This window comes from Tripterygium wilfordii, chromosome 5 (genome assembly GCF_013401445.1).
Source record: "Tripterygium wilfordii isolate XIE 37 chromosome 5, ASM1340144v1, whole genome shotgun sequence".
Taxonomy (NCBI): Eukaryota; Viridiplantae; Streptophyta; class Magnoliopsida; order Celastrales; family Celastraceae; genus Tripterygium; species Tripterygium wilfordii.
In genome coordinates, this window is record NC_052236.1 from 12,708,969 (window position 1) to 12,725,121 (window position 16,153).

Consider the following 16,153-nt stretch of genomic DNA (forward strand, 5'->3'; position numbering starts at 1 on the left):
TTTTACACGTGTCATGTTTTTATTCGCTATTAGATAAGGTACAGGTAATACTAGACGTACCGCATCAGTAGTGTTCTCTAGCCGTATAAATGCAGAGAGCACGGCCTTTGCTTCGTCAGCGAGTCTTCTACTTTGGCTTTATCTGTTTCTTTCCTTCTCTGCGAAGGACATCGTCGAGCGGCGATCGGAGAATCGAAGGAGAAATCGAAGGGCTGTATAGAGGATGAAGGTTTTCGTGAAGACGTTGAAGGGAACCCACTTCGAGATCGAAGTTAAACCTGAAGATACGGTAAAGAATCTCGCCTTGTAATCCCTCAATTATGCGAGAAATTTTCCTCGAGGATTTTAGTAATAGATTGGTTTATGTTGAATTATGAGTCTATTTCGGTTTCGCGGCTGTGTTTGATTGTGTGAGTGGGTTTTTGGTTTATGGTATTGTTTCTTAAGTTGATCATTTAGGTTTTCGCGTATTGTTGTACTAATTTCTCATGAATTGGTGTTATTTCTTTATTCGATTGTGTAAATTCTGTAATATCGTAGTGAATCCTGTTCACTTTACTGTTCACTGTTCACTGATAGGTGATTTGTATGGTGTTCCCGCCAGCGTAGCATCACATAGCCTGTTATTTGGTTTTAGGAAGCTGTTGTTTAACACTATATGAGTTGGATTATGTGATTTTCTATGTTATCTTGATTTCAAATTAACTACTACTTTTCTCTTTGGCGTTCAATTATTTACTGTCATCATCATCATCTAAGCCTTTATCCCAAAAGTTTGGGTCAGTTACACGAGCCTATGAGAACATCTTTGGAAATCCACCACATGTATAATTATTTACTGCAAAAACTGTATATTTTTGGTTGTGGCATGGTTGAGAGATAATCGTTTGGTTTAAATTGAAACAAAGAGTGAAGCGGTGTGTAGGGTTTTGGGACGCCATGCTTCCTGTTATCGCTGTATTGATTTAATGACATGGATTAATTATTGAGATAACATTCCCAAATTTTTTATTTTATCCTAGAATGGCTACTCCTACCTCAAGATTGTCTGCTCCACCAGCCTAAAAGTGGTTCTATTAAGTTCACTCCAAGTCTTACCTTTGGGTTGTGGTTTATTGGTCCCTTTTATTTATTTCTTGATTTTACTGCTGTTATTTGTAGTAAAACAATCCATGTCACACGTGAACTCCATGTGGGTGTACCTTTTTCTATCTTATGTGATGGATTCATTGAGGACTGTTCTATCTCTACTGATTGATTCTCTAAAGGGTTTGTGGGGCATTCTGATTAAGTCTGGGTTTGCAATAACCACTCCTTTGAATTATGTAATATACACATTTTTTGGTTTCTTATTTCCTTTGGGTGGGAGGTGTGGGCGACATTAACTTTTAAGGTTCTTGGTTTTCAATTTTTTAGTCCATATAAATTTATAATGTTGTTACAAGTTATCATGGACATGCATGATGCGTGAGTGCTTGGCTGTTCTATTGTATGATGTTTGGTTTTCATCTCTTTTTGATAAATTTTTCATGTGTTCAATTTAATGTGACATTATTTCCTTTTATCTTTTGCGCACAGCTTCTGATAATTCTCTTAAAATTTTCAGGTGACCGACGTTAAGAAAAATATAGAGACAGTGCAGGGATCGGATGTTTACCCTGCTGAACAGCTGATGGTTATTCATCAGGGGAAAGTTCTTAAAGATACTACAACGCTCGAGGAAAACAAAGTTGCTGAAAACAGCTTTATTGTTGTTATGCTAAACAAGGTGAGTTTTTTTTTTGAGATAATCAGAATGCATGGTAGAAATTGAAGAGTATTTGAACTAGTATTCCTGAGGCAAGTGAGCTTATACTCCTTTGAAGTCAGTTGCTTTTGTAAAATAATTTCTCTCCACTGTGAAGTAATTCGTTTGGATTTGATTTCAATCCTTTTGAAGGACATATGCATCTTACTTTCTTGATTATTATTATCTTGTGTTTTTCCCTACCATTTGGCTCATCTCAAACTCATGTTTTTCCTTTCTTCAATTGTGAGCTGTTAATATAGGCAATTGTCAACAGTCAGATTTGGGTGGCCAATTGTTAGATTTCTTCTAATTTTGAATCCAAATGAGAACTATATTAATGAACAGCAGAAATAAATTCAAAGAGGAAAAAAAATAGAGAAATCATAGTTATACACGTATACTATTATCCTGTTCAAGCTCTAGTCACTTTTTTCTAACGTTTTTTTATTGAAGGAAAGCATGATTTAACGCAGAATCTCACGTGTTAATTTTCTGTAAGTTGTTCAAAATCCTTCATATTCATTTGAGAGATAGTCCCACTTTGGCATTCTGACTGATGAAAAACTTTAGCATTCTCCAAAGTATGATCTCATGTGAGACATTTTAAAAGAAGTAGTAGAAAGCTTTCATTTATTATGCAATCCAGAGTTGCTGCCGGATTAGCATTTTAGTTGGCATTGGCTCACTTGAGTTATCTTTGACATCTTGCATAATAGTTCTTATAAATCCCTTGCATAGTCCCAGAAACTTTTATATCCAAAAAGAATCAAGGATTTAAAAAACTGGACTAAACTAGAGTGACCAGTGTATCTGGTTTTAGTCTGTGGTCCTCTTCCGTTTAATCCTCGGTATATGGTTTTATTGTGGTATGAGGAAAGAATATTACGACTTTTGGTTATTACTGATAACCATTTGGTGGTATGTGTTAGTAAATTTTATGAATTGTTACCTCACTTTATTTATTAGGTATCCTGATTTTTGTTTCGTTACATTTTTTAGAATAAGGTCTCGTCAACTGGAGCCTCAACTGCAGCAGCTGCATCTACGACTCAGGTAATTTTAAATATTATATTTCTTCCTGGCAATCAGGTTCTGTTTGTAGTCTTGTAGCATCAGTTTAAGCCTTAACGCTTGCTATTATCTTCTTGGATATTAGTTTGGAAAGATTTTCGTTGTTGAAGGCGAAAGTAGCTCTTAAATTGTGTTCTTGAATGTTGTTGCTGTAAACTTCCTGTTCCTGGATATGTTAACTCTTCTTGGAGTGGTTACTGATGTTTTAGTAGTTTCTGCTTCAGGAATTTTGTAGAGGTTGAATAGGAGTACTTTTAGCTTACAATAACATAGTAGGCTTATGTAGAGAGAACTTGTGTGTTCAAGAGAAGCTCGATTGTTCAGGCATTATAGACACTTCCTGCTGCTGGAGGTTTATGGGTTCACAAGCAAACTGGATTATCATAACTAACATCCATCTGAATTATTTCCTGTAGTTGGTTGAGAAGGTGAACCATTTGTAGGACTTCATGTTCTTTCCAGACTCCAGAGTTCCTTGATAAAATTGGACTACTAGGGTTTGCTTGTTCTTACTGGCTACCTAATTTTAACATAACAATATAACATTAATTAGCCTTCCCCCATTTCCTTATCTACCTCACTTTATATTTGGCCAACAAGATGACGTATTCTTAGTTGGCAATGATTATATCAGGAAATAGAGGCTCAGGGCTAAACTATAGACAAACGAATGCAAAGTCCATGAAATTAAAACAATTAACATATTCCCTCTGTTTGCAGATATTGACTAGGTCATAATTTAATTTGCTTCATCAAGTTCATTAATGCAGCCACTTGAATATGCAGGCTCCACCAAGTTCTGCTCCTCCCACAGCGACACAACCATCAGTTCCAGCTCCTGCTCCTGCTCCTGCTCCAGCTCCTGCTCCTGCTCCTGCTCCTGCTCCTGCTCCTGCTGTCACATCGTGAGTTTTGAGTTTACTCCTTCCAACCCACCTTTTTTCCAGGAAAAAATCGAAGCCTTTCTTTTTTGTGTGTTATTTATCATCTGTATTTCTGCAGGACACAGACAGCCCCTGAACCTGCTCCTGCTGCTGTTCCCCCAGTTTCGTGAGTATTGTACATATTATTATGCAGATTATGTGCCTTGTGGTTTTAGTTTTAAGACTTTCTTTCTGATCTTTTGACTATTGATTTTGATCTTGCCTTTTATATATCTAAAGCTTACTTATAAGCTATGATTCACATGTAATTAATGGGAAGATGATTTTTTTTGTTTTTGTTTCCGTTTCCGTTCAAGCAGTTCAGATGCAGATGTCTATGGCCAAGCAGCTTCAAACCTTGTCGCAGGAAGTAATTTAGAGTCTACCGTTCAACAGATTATTGATATGGGTGGAGGAAGTTGGGATCGGGACACTGTTATTCGTGCTCTACGTGCTGCATTTAACAATCCCGAAAGAGCTGTTGAATATCTATATTCTGTAAATCTCTATCCAGTTTTGGCTCTATTATTTGATTTCTGTTCATCCTGTCATTGTGATTGTGGTTAAGCTAGTTTCTGGTGTCAAGATTTCATGGATTGGCAATTGCTGTTGGACTGTTAGTGTTCTTCTCATATGTGTTGCGTATCCCTCTCCCTCTCTCTCGCTCCTTCCCGTGCTTGTTGCGTAGTCTCTCTCCCTCCCTCTCTCCCTCTCTCTCCCGCTCTCTTACCCTTTCTCCGTCTCTCTCCCCATTTTTTTCTTTCACATTCTTCTCCGTGGACATGTGCCGGCCATGTCTACATGATTATAATTTACCTGAAATAGCAGCTAAGGAAAAAGTGCACATGCTGCTTGTATTCTCTCTGTTTATGCCAGCATGAATTGACTGTATTTTTGTTTTGGGTTTGTTCATGATTTGTAAATTTGCTCTCTCAGGGCATACCTGAGCAAGCTGAAGCTCAACCAGTAGCTCGAGCTCCTGCCAGTGCACCGGCAGCGAGTCCTCTGGCCCAGGCTCAACAACCAGCAGCAGCACCTACGAGTGGTGCACCTGCTAGTGTTGGACTTGCTAGTGGTCCCAATGCAAACCCCCTAGATTTATTCCCGCAGGTAAGGTAGTCTTTGAGCAGTGTATTCTCCTCAACTCTATGGAGGATTTGGGTGATGGACTTTTAAGTTTCTTGAATCAGGGACTTCCAAATATGGGTACAAATGCAAGTGCGGGCACCTTGGATTTCCTTCGCAACAGTCAACAGGTAAATCACATTGTCAGATTCAACATTGCTATTCTGATTTATTGTTCTCAGTGTTTCCTGTACTATTTTTTCTTTCTCAGTTTCAAGCATTGCGAGCTATGGTGCAAGCAAACCCGCAAATCTTGCAGGTGTTTTTTTTCCCCAGTTTATTTTATTTTATTTTTTTATCATCATTGGCTTCTTTGTTTAGCCATTTGCTTCTAGTGATATGTACACTTGTTGGAATTCGTGAAATGATCTTGCATTGAAGCCTACACTTCAGGAGCTTGGCAGGCAGAATCCACATCTGATGCGGCTTATTCAAGAGCATCAGGCAGATTTCTTACGACTGATAAATGAACCTGTTGGGGAAGGGTGAGAATGCATATCATGTTGTGTTACTTGAATTTTTCTTAAGTTATTGTTGTGGTTACATATATATTCATTTGGCTGTGTTTTTTTCAGCAATATATTGGGTCAGTTGGAGTCAGCAATGCCACAGGCAGTGACTGTCACCCCTGAGGAGCGAGAGGCAATTGAACGAGTTAGTGAATTTCTTTTGATATTCACTTTGGATGTTGCATCTTAAGGACGTGTTTCTTGTTATATCTATTTGTTCCATTGAAGGCGTCTTGAATGGCAACTTAAACCGATGAGTTGGTTTTGTTAATTTCAATCTACAATTGTGGTTTTTGCAGCTTGAAGCTATGGGTTTTGAGCGTGCATTAGTGTTGGAGGTGTTCTTTGCTTGCAACAAGAATGAAGAGCTGGCAGCCAACTATCTATTAGATCACATGCACGAGTTTGAGGAATGATCAAAGCGTCTTATCTGGTTTTTCTTGGCTTTTCCTCCTCTAGTTTCCTTCTCGTCTCTCGACTTTCTCCTCAACTTGGGTGAATTTTTAGTTATATGATCACTCCCCCCTGTTATCCCAGCAATCTGTCTTGTGGAGTTTGGAGCAGATTGTCAAGAAGCTCGTGTCATTAGATTTCTCCTCTTTATGCTTTAATCTATCTGTCTAGATGTTGATCACTATATATACGTGAATCCTTTATTGGAATATTATATTCATGGCTTCTTTTCCCTCTACTCGGCTTCTTTCTTTCTTTCTTTCTTTAGTTTCAGCTTGTAGCTCCTCATGAATTAAGATCCTTTTCTTATATTGGATGCGATTGGTATTTTGTAGTGGCCAAAGTGGTATGACCCAAGATCATTAGCCCAGACGGCCCATGCCCATGGCCCAGGTAAAGATTACCCACCCAGAAGACCCATGGCCCAAGCTTAACAGGCCCATGACTTGAGAGTCTAAAGGCTTAGGGCCTAAGTAACATCTTAAACATGCCACCAGCCCACGGCCGATTCATGTCGGGCCTGTAATCTAAGCAAACATGCCTATGGCCTCATCGGCAAACAACTACAGGCCCAAGGCCGAAAATCAACTTAATGGCCTCCGCAGGCCCAAAAGCTTGGTCGAGATCCGAGACTCATCACTTGATGCAGCAGTCGAGAAGACGAGCTAACCTCGAGCCACTCAGCGGTCTCATTCCTGACACGATTTTGGACTTTACTCTGGCACAACTTGCAATGCGCCACATGTCTCCAACACAACAGTGATGTGAGCCCTGGGTCCGAGGTTCTATAAATAAAATAAAAGGGGTGGGGTCTTTCCACTTGGAGGGCATCCCATTTTCCGTGTTGTTTTGTAGAAATCTTAAAAAAAGGTATCCTTTCGGTTAGACTTTTTAAAGGATTCTTTGCTATCTCCATGTGAATGTGGCGTTAGAAAACGTTGCTTGGTAGTTGAGTTCTCTTTTCCTAGGTAGAATGCTTATAGCCCATCATGTCTAGAGATTCTTTCAAGATATTACAAACTCTGGGAGGTTCCTATAAAAGGTTGTACCGGTGGAATATAGGTTCAGCTAAACATTCCATGGTGATAAAAGACAAAAGAGAGCTCCACTATATAAAGGCAAAAGGGCCTAACCATATTTTCTCAAACCACTATTGCCCCACAAGAAAACATGTCTTTGTATGGCAAGATTGAAGCTTCTGTTGAGTTGAAAACTCCTGCTAACAAGGTCCACCAGCTTGGCAAATCAGGAAGCCTCATTAATCTTACTGAAGCCACCAATGGAAAGCTTAAAGGTGTTGATATAGTTGAAGGTGAATTGGGGAAAAATGGCTATGTTATTGCTCCTAAAGGGGTCTGTCGTGAGTATATCCTCCTCCTCCTATGAGCTTAATTTGCAATCCTTGCTATGTTTATTTATCTGGTCTTTTTTTCTGTTGTTTTGGGTGCTAAAAACAGCTTGTGGGGGAGACGTGAACAGCAAGGTAAAGATCGAGAAAATCGACGATGAGAACCGGACGATTTGTGGCAAAGTGATAGAAGGAGATCTGCTGAAGCGTTACAAGAGTCTGAAATATATTGTTCAAGTTACTCCAGATGGTAAGGGGAGTGTGATGCTGTGGACTATAGAATATGAGAAGATGAACAAGGATGTCCCTGAACCCAACCAATTGCTTGATTATGGAGCAGCTATCACTAAAGCACTTGATCTTCACCTGTCAAGTAATAAATAAATGGCATATGAATGGAGCTAGCAACTATAATCATCTCCTCCTCTATATATATATGCTTAGTGATAATTGTGTATGTAGAAGAATAAAACAATGGGAGATTGGCAATGATCTCTCCATATATGTTTAGTGGACTTGTACTGAAAATAGAATATCACAGTGATCTATGAGAAGGTAGATAGATTCCATGCTAATGGATGCATTTTGTTTGATGATTCTTATTTATAAGTTACACCAAGAGGTCGGGCGAGTTGGTTCTTGGTATTCCATGTAAACTCATGGGTCCTAGGGTCGAAACTTCTCGCCAACACTTTGAGGTCACACCCCTGGTAAAATATTAGCGACTTACCTGATCCCATGTAGGGAACTTCTGAGGTTGTGCTACGCTTAAATTTTTTTTTAGTGCAATGAGGGTATTACACATCAACATTGTTTACCATACACCACAACTGTTAGATACAATATGATCCATGGAGTTGTATCTATACACCACCATTCTATATATCTACATCAAAACGACATTTCATCTTATTTTACAACTCCACTTCTTGCATACTTGTCTATCTGGCTGATGTCTAGGATTTTGTCCACCCCACTTGCCACTAAAAACCTGACAAGAGTCAAAACAAGTGAGTTTTGTTTGTCCCAATTACCAAAAACCTTAGTTTGTACATGTATATAAATCCAATATTAACATACTTGTCTCTAAGAAGTTTTGTCATAGATTGACAGCCTCCAGGCACCGATGATTGCATATTCACAGCTATGTTTGGGTTGTGAATACTCTGCCTAATGTGTACCCAACCATGTTCTCCATGTTCTTTGTCTGAAACTTTTGCCCTGTATATATATATATATGTAAGCATTTGATTATATATTTTTACAAGAAACAGGAAATTCATGGATTAATGTACCTGTACATGTGAGCATCAACAGCTAAGGCAGAGTCATTTGAATCAACAAGACAGCCTTCACTAACCCAGCAGTCTCCACATGAGTCCAATTCCCAACCTTCAAGCCTCCCTTCCTGCATATACATACATACACAGTTACTTAATTATACAAATTCAGTCAAGTCTTCGCTCTTAATTATTTCAAGTTAATTACTTCTATGTATTCTCTGAATGATTCAATCACTTCAATGGCTTGTTGCTTCGCGTGTCTAGGCTCAGAGATGACATTCATCCTCAGTTCAACAGACTCAAATGGTTCTTCCAGATCTTTAATGAGACTCCCGATGCCTTCGTCGGATCCCTCTAGTTTCATTCGTACCATTTGGATGATGATTTTGACAACAATGTAAGCTCCTATAGATTAAAACAAAACATGATTCAGCAGCTACAGGAATGTAGTTCAAAAACGATCGATTTTAATTTACCGTCATCCAAGAAATAATTCTCCTTAAGAGCGCCATGTCCCGATGTCTCCATCATTAGATGTGTTTCAATGCCATCCTTGTTAAGCAGAACTCCTTTGTCAATGACATTTCTGTAACCAACTCTGTATAAGCAATGCTGACCACCTCTAGCAGTGATAAATCTTGTGAGTGCCATACTTGTACGAGCATCGGTGACTATGGTCGTTTCGGGGTGTTCTCTAAGCACAATAGCTGACATTAGTGCAATGAGCCTGTCACCTGATCAAAAGGTCTTGTATTAGATTTCATATTAGACATAGAAATTATGGGGAAAGAAATCTAGGTGTTACCATTGATAGGGTTCCCTTTGCTGTCTACTACACCACTCCGGTCGACATCAGTGTCAAAAACAACTCCAAGATCAGCAGAGTTTTCTAGTACAGCAGCTCTTGTAAGTGCCATGGCAGTCTTGTCTTCAGGATTAGGAATGTGGTTTGGGAACATCCCATCTGGGTTTAGGTGTAGAGACCCAAAAGTGTCAGCACCAAGCTTGTCTAGGACATCCCAAGTGAAGAAGCCTCCCGATCCATTTCCAGCATTCACTATTATCTGCAGTTATCAAGATATATATAGATAAGGTAAACAACTCCCGTGTACAATGTTCCTGCAGTGGTCGGGGACATGTAGCATGTGTGTAGGCTGGATGTACGCAGAGTCACAGATATTATCCCACATAATATGTGGAGAGGTTGTTTCTAGAAATTGAACATATATATATTAGCGTAGATTTTTCACGGAGATATGAACCTGGAATCCTTTGAGTGGAGTGTCATAGTGCAATGGGTGGTTCACTCTCTCCTTGATTATCTCCCGGAGATGTTTTGAGTAATTGCTCATGAAATCAACTCTTGTTGGAGGAATGCTTAGCATTGTAGACACTTTAGTGAGCCGATTCGCATATTTTGTAGCAGCTTTGTCACATATCTCCTCCACCTCCGGCGAGGTTAGCCCTCCTCTCTTGGTGAAAAATTTCAGACCGTTACGAGTATATGGCAAGTGAGACGCCGTCATCTGAAGAAGAAAAAACAAACGAAGAAAATTAGAACTCACGCTCTGATACCATGTTATACGACAATGCCAAAACGTAAAACTTCCAGTACCATGATAGAAGCATCATAGGCAAAGGGAGGCAATTGTGTACTCATGAAGCAAGCAGGAGTAGTAGCAAGTCCCATGTCGAACACAACACAACCTGCTCGAGCAAGGCCTGCGAATACTGATGCACTCAATGAAGCTCCTGATATTCTTGGATCTCTACCAAGTGAAATCCTTGCATTCTCTTTCTCCAAGCCTTTGACAACCCACTCGCCGAAGCTCTCTGCAATTGCTTCCACCACAGGTGGCGTAAGGTCCACCGTTCGACCCTTTTCACCTTCCACCGCGACCCCTCGAACATCTGACCCATTCTGGAGTCTCCGGATCCTTTCAATTTCTTCATCCACGACAACTTCATTGTACTTGGTTGGACTTGAAGATCTTACAACTCGGACATCGAGTTTATATGTCGTAGGCGAAAATGGAAGTTTGAGACTAGTTTGGATTAATGGTTTTGATGGGAAGTTTGTTTTTGATGAAGAATGGATTTGTATAGTGATGGGGGGTGTTGAAGTTGAAGCCATGGACTCTTACTAATTAAGTTGCCACTCCTAGCTTTTGTTTGAATGTGTTAAAAGCTGGAGTATGTGTGTGTTCTTTTCAGACCAAGAAATCCAGATTATGAGAAGATAAGGCATCAAACAAAAACCATAGCCATAGAAACACAATATCTAGCAAGCAAGCTAAGACAAGAGAAATATCTTCATAAATACTTCCACGAACGTTTGATTTTTTTTGCTTGTTTTATCTAATGTTTGTCATATTCAATCATGTGGTTTATCAGATGTGTTGATATTTCTCCAGCTACAAGCAAGAACCCAAGGCATATTCTTCCACATTCCTACATAATCTTTATTTCTACAACAAATTGCATGCAAAAGTCAAAAACAGGTTTTCTATAACCCCCGGGGCAGGCCAAGTTGGTTCTGATATTCCATGTAAACTCATGGGTCCTAAGTTTGAAATCTCTCGTCAACACTTTGGGGCCACACCCCCAGCGACTTACCATCATCCCGTGTAGGGAACTTCTAAGAGTGCGGTGCAAGGGTTTGGGAGTTTACTCCACCCGAGGCGGGTCCAAAGGGCGCCTTTCTGTTGATAATGTAGCAAGGTATGGAAGTTAAAATGGCTATGCAAGAGTGTTGCTCTTTCTTTTATGCTCAAGTGGCTTATCATCAGCTTTGAGAGTTATCAAGAATTACTGGGCTTGGTCAGAATAAAGATATTTTCTCTGTCACTTACAATGGCTTCTTACAGGGAGTTTATATATATGCTTCTCATTCACAAGCAGTTGACACTCATAGCCATGCGAAAAATCAAGAATGACTCAAGTCTCTGCAACAATATGGTCCTCAAATGTATCTCAGTTTTTTTGACCCACTGGAGAGGGCAAATAGATGCCGTTGCTCCCACGGCCTCCTCTTTGTAAATGTATGTTCTCTCCATTTAGAATCTATACAAGAAACAGAATCAAGACAATCGAACAACAAGTAATGCGTAACCAACCAAAAGAAACGGATATGTTCCAGATCGCTTTCATCATACAAAACTTTATTGCTTGCAAGAACATATACAAAGCACATAAAAACTTCTAGTGTTTGATATATATACAATTCTCCTCAACTGGATCACTTATTAGGACTGGATTGTAGAGGCTAGAAGGTTAAGTCGGTTTAAGTTAAAGGATTGATGCAATACAGTTGAGTTTACAAGGCACATGAAATACAAATTACACAAACATTTCTCACAGGAACTGGAGTCTCTCCAGCCAATTATGAGTAATACGTACTATGCTCTTGTTCATATTTTACGCTAGTGATCCATTGTTCAAGAAGAGGCCAATAGTCGCAAAGATGGGGAAATTCATTTAGCTCGTACCTTGAGTTCCCAAACCCTTAGACCCTGCAAATTCAATCCACTCAAGCTGCAGCTCCACCTCCCCACACTCTACATTGTTCAACCTCAGGATCATGTGTTGGGTGATTTTTCCATTCTCCCAAACAATGCTGCTCTCGTCGGCTAGGCAGTTCTGTCTGGTTGGCTGAACTCTTGAAACTACACAACCTGTTGGGAGGTTCTGCAAGCCCATCCTCATACTGGCAAGATATGGCTTAATGTCTACCTCTGCATCACCCATTTTGTCGTCTCCGGTAATTGTGTCCTTGTCATACACAGTCTGCAAAATGAAGACCAATTGACGTAATCATGTACTTTTAGTTTCATCAAGAGCTTTTACTAAGCAAGCCTCAAGTACAGAATCGCATGTCAAATTATCAAACGGGTAAGAGTGCAATAATATAAGTATCAGTTTAGGTTGTGTATAACAACTAATCTGGGTTGTGGACAACATCATCATCATTGAAGTATTATGATAACCAGAAAAACTATTATCCCGGGTATCTTTTCATCGTTCAATCTGGTCCAAAAACTACAATATGTATAGTCCATGTCAATTAACTACTATTGAATATAATTGAGGAGATGGAATACGATTACTCACTAATTTGATAGGAATATTAGGATCGGAAATCGATAGAGTCAATTCATCATTCCAGTCAGGATTGCAGGTTTTTTTCACCACTCTGGTCTTAAGTTTCTGCACCAATACATGACATAAGAGAAAGTCATCAAAAAGATTAGGATTTTCGAAATAAATTATGACTCTTGATTCTTTTCATGATAATTACGAGTGGATTAGATATAAAAACAGGGATTTCGAGTAAATATAACAAAAGATGAAGAAACCCAGATAGAGATTGAATCATGCCTGATGAGCCATGGTGATGACAAGATAAGGATCGCTGCTGCGGGCATCACGAACAGCAAGATTGATGCCTCTCTTTACTTTGATTCTGAGAAGTCCCATCACATTCTCCATCGCTAAGAAAATGAAAGAGATAAAAAAAAAACAGCGTATTCCCTGCGTTTTGGCAAAAGAAGCAGGTCAACAAGACTTACAGGCACAAGATTCAAGCGTGTTTGAAGATAACAACAAACGCGTGTGGGTGTGGCACTGGCACTGGCATTGGCGGCCTTCAAGGAATCTTGTTTTCATTTTTCCAGAGAGACCGAGTGATTGATCGCGACACCACCATCGGAAGCTAGTGTTAGCAAGCGTGGTCCACCTTTGTGCTCGCTCTGCCCTCGATAGGCTTGTGGTTCATAATCAACTTGGGTTGGTGAATCATGAATGGTGATACAGAGAATGTTACTGTTACCAAACCCAAGTCACTCGAGCCCATTTCCAACATAACTAAACATGTATTGATGTAAGCGTAAATTGGCAGACCGAAAGGAAGACGCGTATCACACCGCCTCCCCTGAAAATTTCACACAAACCCTAACCCTAAACCTAACCTAACCGTTCTGGGAATTCAATCAGCTTTTAAATACCAACACAACGCACGCTGGATTTCACATTCTCAACGTTTCTCTCATCTTCAAGTTTCGTTTCTATCTCTCTCTGCTCCCTGATTCCATTGGGTATTTGAAATCACGCTAAAGCTGTGTGATTTAGCGTTCTCTCTCTTTTCTTCGAAGAAGAATCATAACGTTAAGGGCCATAGGTTCTTGATTAGCATTACTGTGCTGGGGAGTGCTGGGCCAACCCGCTTTGTAGTCGGTGAGGAGGTGCTTGTTGCAGGGGTGATTGATATGGCATTGAAGTCCTATGCTCGTGAGTGAGTAGGGACGCCTTCCGGTTCTTGGGTCTGACTTCAATGATTTCTTCCTGTACTGCCCTAGTACTGGATCAGATGGTAAGTAAGTACATTGGAATCAAGTCTAATATTGTATTAAAAATTATGAAAGTTAACTGCTTTGCTTTGGCTAATCTGTTTCCAATTGAACTTGAATTGAATTGATTGTTTTTTGTGCGTTATTGGGTATGATTTTATCTTTTTGCGGATTGACAGTTTTGATGTTGAATTCGAAAGCTCTAATGAATTACTTGCTGATGGTGATGGCTTGTTTGCTGCAAAGTGAACTTTTTTGTACAAGCTGATTGTAGTTTGACTGACTTTGTGTATCTGCGTTGAGATTTTTTGTGTACAATCTGATTATAGTTTGGTTTACTTGGTGTATTGGGATTGAAATTTTGATGGGTTTGTGTTGCATTTTATTACAGCTCTGAGTCCATGGGAGACAATTGGATCAAAAAGATTTCGTAACTTCATGCTGTGCAAGGAGCCAACTACAGAGAAAGTGGTAGATGCTGGAGGATTACCTGCAGGGATTGCTCGTAAGGGAAGTGGGAGTTGGAAGGCTTGGCTCAATAAGTCTCCCAATCTTAAGATATCATCTCATTAGTTCATTTTCCAGTAAATTTCTTGGAAAGTTTGCTCTTTTTTGGTTTTTTTTTATTCGTCCAAACCAATTTTGGTAATCTCTGATGATATTACTTTTCTTTTTCCTTGAATTTCCTGTCCTGCTTTGAGTTGGGAGAAACCTGAACTCCTTGTAGTCTTGACTTTTTGGTGATTGAATGATAAGATTTTTTTAGTAGTGAAGAAGAAGAGGTACATGAAAGTCTGGGAAAGGCAGGCAATTGTAGAATGGTTAGTCAGAGAGTAAAGACTAAAGAGAGGTGGATTTTTTCAAGTCTCCGACATTGAAGAACTGTATGAATTAGCTCACGAGTGATTCTGATTCTGACTCCTCTCTCTCTCTCTCTCTCTCTCTCTCTCTCTCTCTATATATATATAGATATTGACGTTACAGTCCACCGGAATTGTGGTGTGCTTACCGTCATTGTATAACGAGAGAGACTTCTTTGAATTGAACATTAAAGGGTATAGGTGTGATCGTTGAGTGTTGAAAATGCAGCTTCTAATATTTGTACACGCAACATGTATATCTATCTTTTTCTCATTCATTCATTATGAGTAGAGCACATGCACACCCTCATCTTATCTAATAAATCAGATTATATCATCAATAATTTCTGTTTGACTTGCCTTCCTCTTCTAGGCTTCCCACACCTATCGCTTCCACAGCTTTGGGGATATTACCTTCAATTCAACACACATTAGATCATGGTCGTTTTTTTTCTTCCTAACGGACGACGACACCATATAAGATTATCATTTGAACATTCGATATGAATCTAAACTTGAGTTATCATAGTCAGACACAAAATTTTTGGGCATATTACTTTTAATGGAAATCGAAGTCAAGATTTTCTGAATGTATATGGTTTGACACATTAGAGATTCACTACAAAGTCAAAGTTCAAATCTTTTTTGACCTCTCTACAAAGTATCAAGGTCCAAACCCACTTAACTTTGCTCTCCTAAAGTACAAGGCCAAAGCCTAACCCACTTTGATTTTGTTATCTCTACAAAGTCCACAAAACCCATAGCTCAAACTACTTAACTTTGCTCAATTGTTTTATGCCTCTCTCTATCTCTCTACTCTCAACTAAAGTCTCAAAGACAGCAAAATGACAAAGTGACGTGACGGCCTGATCCCTCACGAGTGAACTTTGAGTTTGTGGCAGAGTACGTGGTGGTGGCGTGGTGTATTCGAATTCGATTAGATCCGAGTATTTTGATAGCACTTGTGATCCAACTAATTCTCTGACGATACCTTTTCCTCGTGATTTTATTCGTCTTCTTTAGAAGAGTTTCTTTTCTCTGCGAGGCCTGTGTCAATGTCATGCTGCCTAGACATGACATTTTATTTATTTATCCATAATATTATATATATATATATATGGCCCTCCAACATCCCATCAATATGTATACAATGGCATGGTGATAGTGTTCAATTTCCTTTCATTCGTTCATTCACCCACTGGTCTGTTTACACTAGTATATTGCTCCCTTTATTGTTTACAAATCCTGGGTAGAGATCTCTTGTTTTTGATTCTCATGTTTCTTTTTACATCGTAACATGATTGGGGCCAGTCTTTTCTTTTTTGTTTTGAGTTCCATCAAAGAAGTGGTACTAGATTCTACATAGATGTGAAATTTGTGAACATATATATGAACAAATGGTGTGTTAATTGCTAGTACTCTTTTTTAAAATCAAAGAAATCACTCA

The 16,153-nt window shown here is 39.3% G+C and overlaps 5 protein-coding genes across 7 annotated transcripts; 3 read left to right on the forward strand and 2 right to left on the reverse strand.

Annotated features, from left to right (window-relative positions):
- The first annotated feature begins 90 nt into the window (after window positions 1-90).
- Window positions 91-6,108, forward strand: LOC119998811 (ubiquitin receptor RAD23c-like). Of its 2 annotated transcripts, none has more exons than XM_038846254.1 (12): window positions 91-289; window positions 1,607-1,768; window positions 2,789-2,842; window positions 3,647-3,765; window positions 3,863-3,910; window positions 4,104-4,281; window positions 4,720-4,893; window positions 4,974-5,039; window positions 5,120-5,167; window positions 5,302-5,393; window positions 5,484-5,562; window positions 5,717-6,108. In XM_038846254.1, the coding sequence occupies exons 1-12, from the start codon at window positions 224-226 to the stop codon at window positions 5,831-5,833; spliced, it is 1,203 nt and encodes a 400-aa protein (XP_038702182.1). In that variant the 5' UTR covers window positions 91-223; the 3' UTR covers window positions 5,834-6,108. The 2 variants fall into 2 exon arrangements, with proteins under 2 accessions (XP_038702182.1, XP_038702180.1); XM_038846252.1 differs by having other exon boundaries at window positions 92-289; window positions 5,290-5,393.
- Window positions 6,109-6,243: 135 nt separating this feature from the next.
- LOC119998812 (MLP-like protein 28) lies at window positions 6,244-7,793 on the forward strand. The gene is made up of 2 exons (XM_038846255.1): window positions 6,244-7,230; window positions 7,328-7,793. Exons 1-2 carry the CDS (start codon window positions 7,041-7,043, stop codon window positions 7,600-7,602), a joined length of 465 nt encoding a protein of 154 aa, XP_038702183.1. The 5' UTR covers window positions 6,244-7,040; the 3' UTR covers window positions 7,603-7,793.
- A 222-nt stretch (window positions 7,794-8,015) lies between these two features.
- Window positions 8,016-10,749, reverse strand: LOC119998809 (phosphomannomutase/phosphoglucomutase). The gene is made up of 8 exons (XM_038846249.1): window positions 10,117-10,749; window positions 9,764-10,027; window positions 9,307-9,565; window positions 8,978-9,235; window positions 8,707-8,906; window positions 8,514-8,626; window positions 8,299-8,439; window positions 8,016-8,209 (listed from the first exon to the last, which is right to left on the reverse strand). Exons 1-8 carry the CDS (start codon window positions 10,633-10,635, stop codon window positions 8,128-8,130), a joined length of 1,836 nt encoding a protein of 611 aa, XP_038702177.1. The 5' UTR covers window positions 10,636-10,749; the 3' UTR covers window positions 8,016-8,127.
- An 867-nt stretch (window positions 10,750-11,616) lies between these two features.
- Window positions 11,617-13,293, reverse strand: LOC119998979 (protein C2-DOMAIN ABA-RELATED 10-like). 2 transcript variants are annotated; one of them, XM_038846465.1, is made up of 4 exons: window positions 13,070-13,293; window positions 12,879-12,991; window positions 12,612-12,707; window positions 11,617-12,287 (listed from the first exon to the last, which is right to left on the reverse strand). In XM_038846465.1, exons 1-4 carry the CDS (start codon window positions 13,164-13,166, stop codon window positions 11,979-11,981), a joined length of 615 nt encoding a protein of 204 aa, XP_038702393.1. In that variant the 5' UTR covers window positions 13,167-13,293; the 3' UTR covers window positions 11,617-11,978. The 2 variants fall into 2 exon arrangements, with proteins under 2 accessions (XP_038702393.1, XP_038702394.1); XM_038846466.1 differs by having other exon boundaries at window positions 12,879-13,031; window positions 13,109-13,251.
- A 292-nt stretch (window positions 13,294-13,585) lies between these two features.
- LOC119998980 lies at window positions 13,586-15,008 on the forward strand (the record flags this gene model as incomplete). Its single annotated transcript, XM_038846467.1, is given in 3 exon segments — window positions 13,586-13,792; window positions 13,794-13,869; window positions 14,238-15,008. Coding segments are annotated over 3 exon segments (465 nt in total), but the record flags the coding sequence as incomplete, so codon positions are not given.
- Window positions 15,009-16,153: the final 1,145 nt, after the last annotated feature.